General features: G+C 36.6%; 2 protein-coding genes and 1 long non-coding RNA gene across 3 annotated transcripts; 1 reads left to right on the top strand and 2 right to left on the bottom strand.

The window, feature by feature from the left end:
• Positions 1-238: 238 nt before the first annotated feature.
• On the bottom strand, positions 239-3,615 carry LOC147485564 (putative disease resistance protein At1g61300). Its single transcript, XM_086573549.1, has 2 exons — positions 784-3,615; positions 239-671 (listed from the first exon to the last, which is right to left on the bottom strand). Exons 1-2 carry the CDS (start codon positions 3,613-3,615, stop codon positions 654-656), a joined length of 2,850 nt encoding a protein of 949 aa, XP_086429675.1. The 3' UTR covers positions 239-653.
• A 1,461-nt stretch (positions 3,616-5,076) lies between these two features.
• Positions 5,077-6,916, top strand: LOC147485563 (uncharacterized). Its single transcript, XR_015202308.1, has 3 exons — positions 5,077-5,539; positions 5,750-5,866; positions 6,521-6,916. It is a non-coding gene; the product is annotated as an uncharacterized LOC147485563 (long non-coding RNA).
• Positions 6,917-9,379: 2,463 nt separating this feature from the next.
• Positions 9,380-13,618, bottom strand: LOC147485562 (uncharacterized). The gene is given in 11 exon segments (XM_086570895.1): positions 9,380-9,637; positions 9,729-9,900; positions 10,068-10,239; positions 10,700-10,834; positions 10,923-11,040; positions 11,042-11,088; positions 12,174-12,359; positions 12,469-12,553; positions 12,642-12,886; positions 12,986-13,309; positions 13,480-13,618. Coding segments are annotated over 10 exon segments (1,566 nt in total). The 5' UTR covers positions 13,298-13,309; positions 13,480-13,618; the 3' UTR covers positions 9,380-9,543.
• Between the last annotated feature and the right edge of the window lie 544 nt (positions 13,619-14,162).

Raw genomic sequence — 14,162 nt, 5'->3', positions numbered from 1 at the left:
AACTTGAATTTTGGTAACGTCATGCTTCATGCTCAGCTATTCTTGACTCAGAAAATCAGAATGCAAGAATCTACTACTTGGATATCAAATTTACCCTTAGAAAAGCATCGCCAGCAAACCTTTATTTGGTTTCTTGTTCTTTTCATTTCTCAAAAATATTTTAAAGCCATTTTTTGTTTGCTATGGTGTCGACCAAAAATATTTGAATTGTAAATGCTATGGACATAACACTTATTACTAGTATTACCACAATGAATTTCATTAAATAGAATAGAATCACAAACAACCCAATTACCAATTTGTTTTATTGACAGAAACAATACAGAAGAATATATATCCAATTATTAACCTTAGACAAACTTTTGAGCCACTCCAAACAGTACTACTAGAATACTGGCATACTGCTAGCGACGGGAATGCCGAGAAAGAAGACCAGAAGCAGCCAAAATCTGGAAGAAGGAAGGACATAGAGAAGATAAAATTTGAATGGGAAAGATGAAATTGGAGTTGGTAATATGAAGATTTTAGCCTCCATTATTTTTGCATCTGCTGCTTCATCAGAATCTTCATCTACACGAGAGATTGCTTCGTTCTTCATCGGAATCTTCATCTGCTGCTTCATCGGAATCTTCATCTGCTGCTTCATCGGAATCTTAATCAGAATCCTTTACCTATATAAAGTAATCTTGTATGAAGTTGAAAAGAAGAATATTTTGTGCCAAAAATAAAATTGAGGTGGATGAAACATAAATAAAGAAAGAGGAACAAGGTTTAGCACTTCACCTCCAAAACCAAAAGGGTTTGCAATTCGGCCTTGATTCTTTGGTCGTCCCACTCCAGCTTATTGAACCACTCCTGGTCCGAAATAGTAAAAGTTTCTAGTTTGGGTACACTGTGAGTACCCAGGGGTAGTCTCTTCAAATTCGGGCATCCTTTCACAGTTAGAGATTTTGCGGAGGGCCAATCAACAACAAGTGAATCGCTTCCACTGAAACTTGACAGTTTTGGTAAACCCAAAAGAACGAAGGCCTTCAGAAGATGGTGGCTGGCCTTGTCTCTCTCTAAATCTCCGCTCTCTATATCACTGTCATCTCGAAACAGTATCTCCAAAGCAGAGCAGTTTTGCACAACCATCATTTCCAACTTGGAAAGAAGTTGAAATACTCTCAATGGGAAGAGGTGCTTCAACTTAGGGCAATTTGTAATAGCCAGATGTGTTAAATTATGGAAAATTCGAGAAGGTGGCGAGTAACAGAGTCGGGTCGAAGACGACCCCTGCTCCACCCCATCTCCCACATCGTCTCTGACACTTTCCGGTATAAGAGTGATTAACTTTCCGCAATTGTCTACTGCTAACATCCTTAAATTAGGGACAATTTTATCAAGCTGTAGCACATTCTCAATCCCCTTGCATTTTAAATACAACAACATTGTTTTCGGTAACAACACTTGGATCAAATGTGAAATCGAAATTGACGAGAGTGTAAGGATCAAACTTCTCCGGAATTCCGTCCTTTCCATCTGTCTGATATCTCTCAAATGTGAAATATCGTATTTCCCCAGCGAAATTTTAAATCTTGTTATCTTTTTCCATGGACTAGAATCGTTTTCTGAAGAGAATTGGAGATTTTCTATATAATTTCCAGAGAATTCTTCTAACCGTAACAACCTTGATATAACTTTCGGTGAGATGGTTGTATAAGGCGGTTTTGTTCTTAAAAAGTTCAACGACTTCAGACAAGTTAGGCTACCCATCTCTTCTGGAAAAATTTCAATTCCAGATTCATTAAGACAAAGTATTTCAAGGCGGTTAAGTTTTACAACTGGGGATATATTCTTCAGCTCAGAACAATTATTCAAGTGAAGCGTACGGAGGTTTGTAAGGCTTGAGAGTGATGTTGGAAGTGATCTAATATTGGTGTTACTTAGATCTAGAGTCAAAAGGTTTGTCATTTCTTGAAAGAAATTGGAAGGAATTTCATTTAAGGAACTGAAAAAAAATAGATCATGAAAATATTTGAAAGGAAATTCATGTAAATCATTGAAGTTATTCAAAGATAAGGTTAAGAGGTTTGGAGCTTTAATCTGAGAGGGATACCTGATATTTTTATCCATCAATGACAATCGCTTGCATTTTTCCAACTCCATATCTGACCACTCGTCGAAACTAATTTTAGCTTTAACAATGAATTCATTTGTTTCTTCACATGCAATTGATACTGCCACATCGCGGACGACATCATGCATCATAATGCGTCCATAGTCGCCTTTCAACAACAAACCTGCAGATGTAAGCTTCTCAACTGTGGCCTGCAATCTATTCCTTGCTTGCTCGAAAGTGTCTACATTTCTAATCAGCTTTTCTCCCATCATGTAACCAAACAGCACATCAGTTGGGATCTGACAGTCTTCTGGAAACATACAACAAAATAAGAAGCACATTTTGGTTGTCTCATCTTTAAGAAAGTCATAGCTCAATCTTATGGAAGCATTGACACGCTCCATCTTTTCATCATAGATTGACGTCTGTAGTCGTGCAAGTGTATCGTCCCAAACAGCAATATCGTCCTTGTTTCTCAAAGCCAAACCCAAGGTAACGATTGCCAAGGGCAAACCTTTAAATTCCTTTACAATATTTCCAGCAACCGTTTCGAAAACAGACGAGTCCACAACAGAACCAGCTTTACTTCGAAATAGATCCCATGAGTCTACTTCCGATAAGACTTTAACTTCAATCTTTTTGTCCATTTCCATACGTTCACACTCGCCTTGGTTCCTTGTTGTGAAAATGACCTTGCAGCGATTTCCCGCATTTTTGTAAGGAATGCCTACTTCAACTAACTCCATGCGCTCCCATACATCATCTAAGCACAAAAGAGTCTTTCTTTCTTGATTAAGTCTCTCCCGCAGTTCTTCTGCTCTTATAGATTTTCCTTTAAATTTCAGGTCCAATTTCTCTGCAATAGCATCTTGGATCGTTTCCAAGACGGGCTTCTGAGACACGACAACCATCACAACCTCATCAAAGACTTTCTCCTTTTTCACTTGTGCCATTACTGCTTGCATCAACATGGTCTTGCCAACTCCCGGCATCCCAAATATCCCGACTAAGCTGATTTTATCATTTTTCAATGCCGCGATGACTTCTGATTTAGTCGCCTCCCTTGATGCAAAAGTTTTAAAATCACCATCAGGCTCGGGTTCATAGCTTTGAATAGGCCTAGGGTCGGACAAATTATTTTCGTCAAACTTCTCTTCCAAGTGTTTCTGGATATCAACATTTTTCTTTGCTGCTTTTCTACCAAGACAGAAACGAGAGCAAGTAACCCACCCTTTCCACCAGCTATTGATATCTCCTGCTTCACTTTTTAGCTGTGTTGCTTCTTCAAATAAACGATCTGCCTGTTCCAGCCATGTGTCCACAGTTTTCCTTATCAAATGGTTATTATTCCGGGCTGCATCGACCCTGGACCGAACATCTTTTCTATTTGCTTCTAGTGCAGCAATATTGTCACCGAGGTCTTTAATATTTCTTTTGAAACGGCAAATATAATTAAGCTCGCGTTCACCATGAGCAAATACAGGCGCGGTTACTCCACCAGCAACGGCCTCCATAATTTTTGCTTTTTTTTTTTTTTGCTGGTTTGCTAGTGTTGGAACTTGGTTGGTGGTGTTGGAATGATTGGAATTATTATGGTGTATTTAATAAGTAATGGACGGTTGAGATTTGGATGGATTTAAGGATCGAAGGCTGTGATGAACTGGATTTTCTTGTATTATTGAGAGAAGAGTAGCCACTTGCCCACTTGTATGGAATAATGGGGTGGAGAATTGGAGATAGTTTGGGCATATCCACAATTTGAAAAGTTCGAGAAATAAAATTCTATGCCGATATGCCATTAAATTAAGGAAGCACAATTTGATATCTGAAATATTCATAGCACACTCTATAATTGTGAACTGATAATTGTACCAGACTACCAGGATAATTTAAGTTTTCTTACTATTTTTTGTCATTTTTGTTTTAATATTTTCTGAAGTACTAATAAGGACTTAGAAAGCCGGTAAAATCTACCAAATACCAATACATGATTTCTAATAAATACAACACCAAAACTTGGAGCGAGCCTAACTGCTGCTGCCCATATATCTGCATGTAAGACTCAGAAAGTGGGACTATCTGACGAAGAGTCTCCGCCACATGAAGATCCTGCATCTCATACCTACAATAATGGATCAAACAACATTAAAATATTTTCGAGCACCAACTAGAGTGTTGGTTGTTTTCATATCAAAATTGATTCTTACCATAATTTTTCTCATTTCCTTTGAACAAATACCCTATAAGACCCGTCACCAGGTTTGCCATCATGAACAAAGCTAGCAATCAGATCATACTTTGGCTGCAGTTACTCATTATCCTTAGCGGTTGGAAGTGGGATATATTCCATCAGCTCAAGGTTCTTCACATGAAAATTAACTGTCCGAGAGTGACTATGGGCAGGATATGGTCCATATGGTGAGCTAAAGAAGCCTGTCTGAAATCTACTATAATGAACTCTTTTAAGGTAAAAGTCAGGACTTCTGAAAGTCATGTACCTTGAGTGATGGTACATGTTGTTTCATTGTATTAAGGAGTAAGGTGTATTAGCGTGATCACATTAGAGTTGTTATATTAGTATTAGGGAATATTAATGTGATCATAGTATTATTCCCTAATGCCTTCACCAGATTGTTTCTTTTCTTAATTAAGAAACAATGCTTTGAACATTTCAGAATACTAGCACTACCACGTCATCTAGCTTCTGGCCCTGTTTTAACACTTGCGGCAGGAGCAAATCACAAAATCATTGTTAGAGTTTCTATGTAACTATCAATTTGGTTCTTAATTTGAGGGAAAAAATCAATTTGGTTCTTACAGTTTCTATACTTTATATTTCATGCTTGACAGGTACTGTTGTTCCAATGATTGAACCCGACCAGGTACATTATTATTATCATTTTTTTATTATTATTTTTTTTTTCCTATAAACTTGCCTACCACATATATTAGTTAAAACTTACAACCAAATTGGAACAAGGTTTGCCTCCACCACCCATTTTGTCAGAGCTGTCATAGATAACTGATGCAGTGCTCACTGAGCGAGTTGGTGAGCATCACCATTAACATTCCTACTTATCCAGTTAAAGCTAACCGATTTTAAATTACTACAAAATCTTGTTACAGCAAAATGATGAGCCTTCAAACTCCACCTATACCCTCCACCATTATAGAACTGGATTATCTCTTTACAATCTCCTTGGATCACATAGTTGTAGCTGTCCAGATAGCACACCAACAGAATTGCTACTTCACTTACTACCATCTCAGCCTCCTCAGGACTTGTTGCATTAAATTTCCTAACAGCTGCTCCCATCATATCACCAACATCATTCCAAGCCATACACCCAGCACTCGCAGCTCCAAAGTTCATTTGTTCCAGTGAAAGCTTGGTAGGGAGATATATCTTTCTGCTCAGCACCTGACTCCAACTTCCAGGTGCATTCTCTATAGTCTCTCTTTTCTTACTTCTTAGTCCATACTAAGACTTTCTATAGACTACTAAGTAGTGTTACTTTTCTTACTATTCTTTATTTGCAATTATTTCGAGACGAACTGAACAAAATTGTGGTATGGGCATTTGTGTTGGTTGGGACATATTTTTTTGTACGAGCCTTTGATTATTGCTATGGTGGCTGTCATGTTCAGGAAAGAGAAATTGGACAATTTACTACTATGGTGGTTGGCATGTTCAGGAAAGAGAAGTTGGACAATTTATTTCAAGAACGTGTGGACAATTTGGTCTTGTTACCTCCATCAAATCAGGTACTTTTGACTAATTTTCATTGTTGTTTATAATTCATAGACATCATCTCTTTAGCAATTTGGTTTTCATTTAGCAAAGCAAAGTCTGCATGGGACTGTTGGAAGTCCATTTTATATAGCCCTGAAGTATTAGTTAGGGGATACAACTAAGTTGCTGATGTTGTATCTCTGAGATTATTCTTACATTTTTTCTCAGTGGAATGACAACAAAGTTGCTGATGTTGTATCCCTAGGGTTATTCATATTTTCCAATCAATAAATTGTTGGAGCTTCATGTATTCAAGTTCTATTGTCTTGCTCTAATAGCTTTCTAACGACGATAATCTAAAAGGAATAATGTGATCTGGGTTCTTGAAGGGAAGATATAACTGAGTACAATTAATGAAGACATAGTTGACAAGCTAAGTAAGTTGGACGTAGTAACCTATCACCCATACTTCTTTTAATCTTAGAATCACAATTGATATTGAAGATGGCAGAAGGTTCTTCGGAGAATTATAAATTGAACGCGTATTCTTCAATAAGAGGTGTGTCCTCTAACTGGCATAGGGTATTGCTACTGTGAAAAGTAAAAGTCACAAACAATTTTAAATGTAAATTGATGCATGGAACTGTAGGCTTAATGGAGAACAATATGTTTTGATCTTATTGCAGATATGGCCAATTCAGTCTTTGATTGGACACACAAGAAAAATATGGATCATATGGGTTCAATATCTCAATTAGAAAAATAGACATTTCTATTTGGAAGATCTAATTGTTGCAGTAAAAGTTGATTTATCCAATGCAATATCCTTGAAGCAACATACAATATGTAGTTCCTGTAACCTATTACACATACTTCTTTTAATCTTAGAAAGAACACATAAATTATGTTTCTTTGTTGTCTTCATTCTTTGTTTTTCTATTTATTTATTTTTGGGTTATTTAGAGATTGGTCCTACTTATTTAGGGATATTTAGGAATAGGTCCTAAAATTATCGATTATTAGGGATTGGTCCTACTTCTATCGATTGACCTTGAGTCGTCTCAGTTGACCGTGGTCAACCCATTTTATAATAATATATTTTTTGATTTTTTTACAAATGGCCAAACTACCCTTAAGCGTGTTTGACATCCTACTTTATATTGAATTGTTGGTCTTCTCTATCTAACACTACGACAATTTATCTTCTCTCATAAAACCCTAACCAAATATTATCTTCAAGTTTGAAAAAGAAACACTTAATCTTCTCCATTAAAAACGATAACTTGACGATTGCTACCAAACACTTAACCTTCAGTCGACAATTCAAGGATGTCACGTGCTTGGATAACATACCTGAAATTTTCTAATTCAGAAGAAAACTCTGCAAAAGCATATCCAATTGAGGTTCGCCTTGGACATACTAAGGGTATTGTTTCTTCAAGTGATTCTAGCTACAACTTTCCTTCACGGTTTGCATTCAAAGTGACTTTTATGTGCAAGGCACCGAAAAGTGCCGCAAGAGAGGTCAAGGAAAAGTTGTTGGTGCCGGGGAGAAGACAGATTTCGTGACTTTTGAAGCCAACTCTTGACTTAAGTCCTATTTTGTCCTTGGATCAACTAAGAATCAAGTAAGGATCATGAGGAGGCTCTGACTTGAGTGGCTCCTTGAGACCGTGACCAAGGAGATTGCTCTATTTTGGGAATTGTTACTAATTATGATCCGTAAAATTGGAAAGCTTACTCTTGCACGGTTGTTAATGGCTCATGACACATTGCATGATAATACCCCTATTGTATATAAGAAGGTCAATCAAGAAGTTCTAGAACTCCCCGGTCTCCAATGAGAAATCTTTGGCAAGGCAATCGCTTTCACTATATGAGGAACTGGTTCTCCAAATTTGCCCAACGATTATTGCGCTGCGGCTTAACAATTTGTCATTATCAAAGATTGGATCGTTTGAACATTTATTATGGGTCCGGATGCTAGATCTCGATCCCACAACGAGCTTCAATCTATTGAAGGTTTGGAGGCAATGCACCTCGATCTCTTGCTTAAATCTCGGTTACAATAGAAGAGTTTCACTCACGCTTGGGCCTTTGAGATCATTACGTAATTACTTATCTTGGATCCCTATAGGCGAGAACAAGATATTTGTGCCCTTCTCCTTTGTCTCATGCTGTAAGAGATGATTGCAATTTTGATGATTGTGCAAGTGGCGATGTCGAAGTAGCAGAAACTTGGGAAGCGGTGCTGATTTTTAAAGCCTTTCACTTGACACAGCTAGATATTGTGGGAAATGCAATCAACAATGAAAAGTTTAAGTCGTTGCTGGTAAAAGTTTAAGTCGTTCAGATTTTTGACAGTGATCCATTGTTTAATTTGGTTTTCCATCGGTCCAATATAAAGTCATATGCCCGCTCAAGGGTAGTTTGGCCATTTGTAAAAAAATTAAAAAATATATTATTTTAAAATGGGTTGACCACAGTCAACTGAGACGACTCAAGGTCAATCGATAGAAGTAGGACCAATTCCTAATAATCGATAATTTTAGGACCTATCCCTAAATACCCCTAAATAAGTAGGACTAATCTCTAAATAACCCTTTATTTTTTCACTTCATCACTCTAGATTTTTTTTAAGTCGATGTTTTCAATTACACAATAACTCTGAGAGAAGCAAAATAGGAAAACATATCGTAACCCGGGAAGAAGTTTAGAAAGCCGGGAACTCAATTTGCAGAAGTTGGCATTCATTATTCTAAAAACAAGATTGATTAACTGTGTCAGATATCCAATTGCCAAAATTTATGGTTATTATTCACAACCTCAGTTTTAATGTAGTATTCTCTTTAAAGCTAGTTAAGGATAATATGGAGAAGCTTTTAGAGGTGAAGACCCGAGGCTTAAAAATACAGAAAAGCGACTAAGAACTTTTTGAGAGTTTACAAACGTATTAATCTTTTAGATCGAGGTTTCTTAAATTGGTGGGACGCTTTCGAGCTAAGAACACTACTCAATCAGAAGCGAACATGTTATGTGACATCTTTTTCTTTTTCTTTTAATAACCTGCAAGAAGCTTAATAAGAACTACGTTCCCTGGTATGATATTACGACAATATGACGGGAGAAGAGCACTCTATGCATGTTGCAAGGGCTAGGTAGTGCTCATCACTTGGGTCTCCTCCATCCTAGTTAGCACTTGTGACCTGACTCAGCAAGGCTTCTGCATTGGATAGTCAACAGCAATACAAGCAGAGGTCCAAACTGTTGCTGCAAAACATCTTTACAAAAACCAAAATCGACAGTACACAAAATAAATTAAATAATGAAAATCCTTATCACCATTTGGAACTTGCGTGCTTATGAAATCTTGATGTCAAATGGCAAGGGAGGTTACATACTTGCATCTAAACCATCCTTCCAAATTACATAACAAGGTCAAAATGTGACCCCAAAATTTCGAGCTACCAAAAGAAAAATTAAATTTTCTTTTTTAATATCACCGCACTGAAAAAGAATTTTTTTCTTAATATCACTGCGCAAAATTTCTTAATACAAGAAGCAATAATTTTATAACAAGGAAGGTTAAAGTTCATCGTTTTTTCACATCTCCATTTTTTTCACTATTTTTCTCATGGTACTAAGACTTCAGAGGGAGCTAAAATCCTCTGATACATGATTTTTAATAAAAACAGCAAAACTTGGAGCCTCATTGCTGCTGCTCATATATCTGCATGTAAGCCTCAGAAAGTGCGACCATCTGAGGAAGAGTTTCTGCCACATGAAGATCCTGCATCTCATACCTACAACAATTGACCAAACATGAGTTAAGAAATTGTGGAGCATCCATTAGGGTGCTGGTTATAGAGCTCAAATTTCAAGAATGACTCTTACCATAGTTCTTCTGATTTCCGCTGAACAAATACCCTATAAGACCCTTCACCAGGTTTCCCGTCATGAACAAAGTTAGCAATCAGATCATACTTTGACCGCAGTTTCTCATTATCCTTAGCGGTTGGAAGTGGGATATAATCCTTCAGCTCAAGGTTCTTCACAGGAAAATTAACTGCACGACATTGACCATATGGTCAGGATATGGATCTCTATTGTAAAACAAGGAATATATAATGATGCTACTCCTCACAAGCTGCTGGGCCAGATAATTTAAGTGAAGGACCAGTTGGTAAGCCTAACATATAAAATTCATAACATCCACAGCACTGTATATCTTACCAAGTGTAGGGTTTTTTTCCACAAAGAAATTGTTCTTCGTGAACCGACGCATGTGAAGAATCAGGTATTGCGGCAATCTGGTAACACGATACCTCATCCTTGCAATGGAAGGCCTCACAACTTCTGTAACAGACTCTCCATCGAATTTCTTCAGAATATTAAAAAGGGGAACCTACATAACCAGGGTTATTGAAGAGGAAATCAGGTATTTCACCTCAATTTGTAAAAACCAAAATTTACAAAGAGCATATAAACGATCAACTACAGTGCAGTGAAAAAACATTGTGTCTTCAAACCCCAAAAAGAAAATGTAACATACGTAATTACAGAGGTATAAATACAAACATCACCCCGGATAATTGAGTTTTCCATGTTAGAGATTTTCTATCAAACAACTGACACCATGAGGTCAAATGGTCAATATAAAATACATCATCACTGCTTCTGAATGTTTAAGGCATAGGAGAGGCATTCATTAGCCAAGTCTCTTGACGGTGCTATCTACTTCTATAGTTCTCTATGACTACAATTCATCAAATATAATACTACACAATATGAAGCTTTTCTACTCCGACAAGTTTTGATAAGAAAGGTTAGATATGTAATTTTGAGTCGTAATACAATTATGGTACCTGTGGTATTATATTTTTCTCCATCACATCCTTAAAGAGCGGTGGTGGCGGTAAATCAAGTCCAAGCATCAGGAACGGCATTCTACAAGTTTCCACGACAGCATTGCTACTTTCCTTCACAACTTCCAGTTCTCCCTGTGAAATATTTTCAGAATAGAAAATCTTAAAAGAGCAGATAATGTTAGAAAGAACATATTAAAAGCTAGATCTAAACCCAAGATACCTGAAAGCACTTATGGATGATGTTTCTGTTTCTCTTTGCACTTTTAAGAGCTGCATGCAGTGTGTTGAGGAGCCAGGACATGAACTCAACCGGATCTGACTGCGCACCTATTCTGAACTTTTTTACTAACTTTCATGACTGCCTGCAGAAATTCATGAGGGCTAACCTGCAAACAAGTTTGACAAAGATTAATTTTTCATTTTCTCTAGAGCCATTGTTTAGAACTTGTGGAAGGAGAGGAATGCAAGGATATTTGAGCAACTAGAAAAAGACATTCACAAATCACAAGGTAGTGGAAAGGATCAAAGAGGAGTTACATAATTGGGCATGTGCTAACCCATGTTTCAAATGGCTGAGCTACCAAGACTTCTTTTTCTTTTATTTTATAAGTAGACTTTATTAGAGAGAAAGTGCAAAGCAAGGGTACAGACAGTGAGTGAGAACATCACAAGTTCCACAGCTAAAAAGGAGCAAAACAAGAAAATAAAATTGCACCCTATAATATTGGGAGTTCTGAGATACCAAGACTTTAATTGTAATTGGAATAGCCTTGTACTATAAAAGGGCATGTAACCGGGTAGAGGCAGGGACAGATCTAGCAGGGGGGGGGGGGAGAATGGGGGCGGATTCTCTCCCCCACCCCTCCTATTGTAGAACATTTGTTTTCTTCATCATATCTACTACATTACTTCAGATGGTTTAATGCTCTAAAATTTGTAACATCATATCACTTATATTCCAATTTTCTTGAGTTAGAACAAATCTGTGAAATACTCAACAATATTTAACAATGAAGGTGGAAACACGACCTTACGCATTAGCTCCATATATCACTTTAAACAACTTAACAGGTGACCCTACCTAATCTTTATCAAAATCATATTGGAACTACATGACTAATCAATTATGGGGTGATTTCCAAAATTGCTCATTTGTTTAGTAGTTTGCGGGAAAATCCCTCATCTCAAGGAAATTTCTGGCCACACCACTGGGTAGAGGGGATCTTCTTGGGAACTGCATAGCTCCTTGCTACATGGCCTAATACTTGTAATACTATAACTTTATCATTTTAATGATTTGAATTTTACCAATAAAAACAAAATAAAATTCAAAAATTATAGAGATCATACTTGGCCCTTGAAGCTCCTTGCTACGTGGCCTAATACTTGTAATACTATAACTTTATCATTTTAATGATTTGAATTTTACCAATAAAAACAAAATAAAATTCAAAAAGTATAGAGATCATACTTGGCCCTTGAAGTTCCGTGCATGCCAAATCTTTCGGGTGAGTTCCCCAAATCGATGAACAAGAGGAGACTTGCAGTTTTGGTAGTTCTCAGGAATGAGGAAAAAGTTCCGCAGAGGTGTGACTCGCATCAAAGATTGAATTGTGACATTCACAAAATCAGTCTCCTTGATGTTATTAAGGCCCACCTGGAACATGGAAATACGTAAGAATTATTAATCAACACCCATAACAGAAACATTAATCTGCTAAATACCTACATGACAAGGTAAGGAGAATAAAAAAATGAATACAGACCATTCCAGGAAGATAATCAGAACCATCAAGTGCTCTCGACCATTGCTTGTTTTTGTCCAGTTGCACAACCTGTTCCTCACTAAACCTGCATAAAACAAACTAGAAGAGTCAGCAACAAAGTAAATCAGTAAAATTAAGTCGATATTGCCCGTAAGAAAGAGTATGGGCTTCACCTCGGGTATAAAACATGCCGAATATCATCTAACGAAGGGTCACTAATCTCGTATCCATCAGGCAGGCAATAAACCTTTTCGGTTTCAAGATTAATGTAAACATGATGGCCCGCTTCAAGACTATGAGTGTAAGCATGAGATTTACGTCCTCTTCCTTGGAAGTATTTTCCACAGACCAAACACGCATATACATTTAAATTTGAAAGCGACACAGAACAGAACTTCTCAAAGTCAAAGTCTAGAACCTGCATCAGTTTATAAACACAAAAGAAATACAATTCTCAAGTATCACTAAATACAATATTTCTTATTTCCAAGTGTATATAAATTATAAAAGCAAGTACCTGGCGATTAACAGTATCAAGATAAGGACAATCCCTACGAACTTCAATCATGCGGTTTCTCATCTCTTTACTCAACTCTTCTTCATCCTCATCCTCATCCTCGTCCTCGTAAAAAACTTTTCCTCGACCATTTTTTTGTCTCTTTTCCTCATAATCATCTTCTTCGTCATCGTCATCGTCATCATCATAAGATGCAAGTGGAAGAAGAGGATTGTCGATAGCCAAAGGAGGAGAAGATGAGTGATTAAAAAGCTTCTGCCTCTTTAACTCATTCTTCTCTTCGCTCTCGTCATCTTCTCTCTTTGTTTTCATTCTTATTTAAATCTAAACATGAATTCAGTAAAGAAACAGGTGTCATTTGCATTTGAATAATTATGAAAGAGGTGTAGATTATTATGTAACACGTGGCAGGACTACTAGTTTAATGTACAAAACCCTAATACTGCAAAATTATAAACCATAGAATTAGAAAAGAGAGTTGAATATAAATATACCTGTTGGTTTTGAGGATTTGAAGATGCGAGTCACACCCTTGTTTCCAAGAGAGGGAAACAATTAATAATCTCAAATATCGGTATATATATGTTTTTGTTTTTTGGGTTAATTAAAATGTCGGTAAATATGTAGGTCTGAAAGGGGAAGACGGATGGGTCAAAAACGGGCCCATTTTATAATTCTTTGAGTTGATTGCCGCCAAAACCAGAAGATCTCAATGGGAGTTGGGGAATCCAAACCATTGTTAGTAATCTGGAATACCGCAAAAATTCAGTATGGAGATAATTTGAGAATTATTGAGTGATTCAAAAAAACGGTAAGGTCAAATATTCGGTCAAAATTTTGCAATACGGTAATTATGTAGTGTTTAATTAATACGCGTTTTAAATGTTTAATTGCAAAAATTTGTGATATTAATATTAGTAAATATTAATTGATATTAATATTAGTAAATATTAATAATAGTTGTCATTCTTTACAGCATAACAAACACATCAAAACAATTTAGCTACAAAATATTGAAACCAATTGAATGGTCCACATAAATATCTTCATTTATTTGTTATTGAATTGAAATTAACATTCAAATTTCAAAATACCCACCGAATTTTCATTATATATATATATTTTTTTAGAGCTAAATCCAAATTTTTGAAAAATTAGACAAAATCCGTAAATATTC

The sequence above is a fragment of the Coptis chinensis genome, chromosome 7 (assembly GCF_015680905.1).
Source record: "Coptis chinensis isolate HL-2020 chromosome 7, ASM1568090v1, whole genome shotgun sequence".
NCBI classification, from domain to species: domain Eukaryota; kingdom Viridiplantae; phylum Streptophyta; class Magnoliopsida; order Ranunculales; family Ranunculaceae; genus Coptis; species Coptis chinensis.
This window is presented reverse-complemented; position numbering and strand designations above follow the sequence as displayed.

Bases quoted from the DNA above. Each gene is read 5' to 3' on its own strand.
- LOC147485564 (XM_086573549.1), bottom strand. From the start codon at position 3,615: ATGGAGGCCGTTGCTGGTGGAGTAACCGCGCCTGTATTTGCTCATGGT.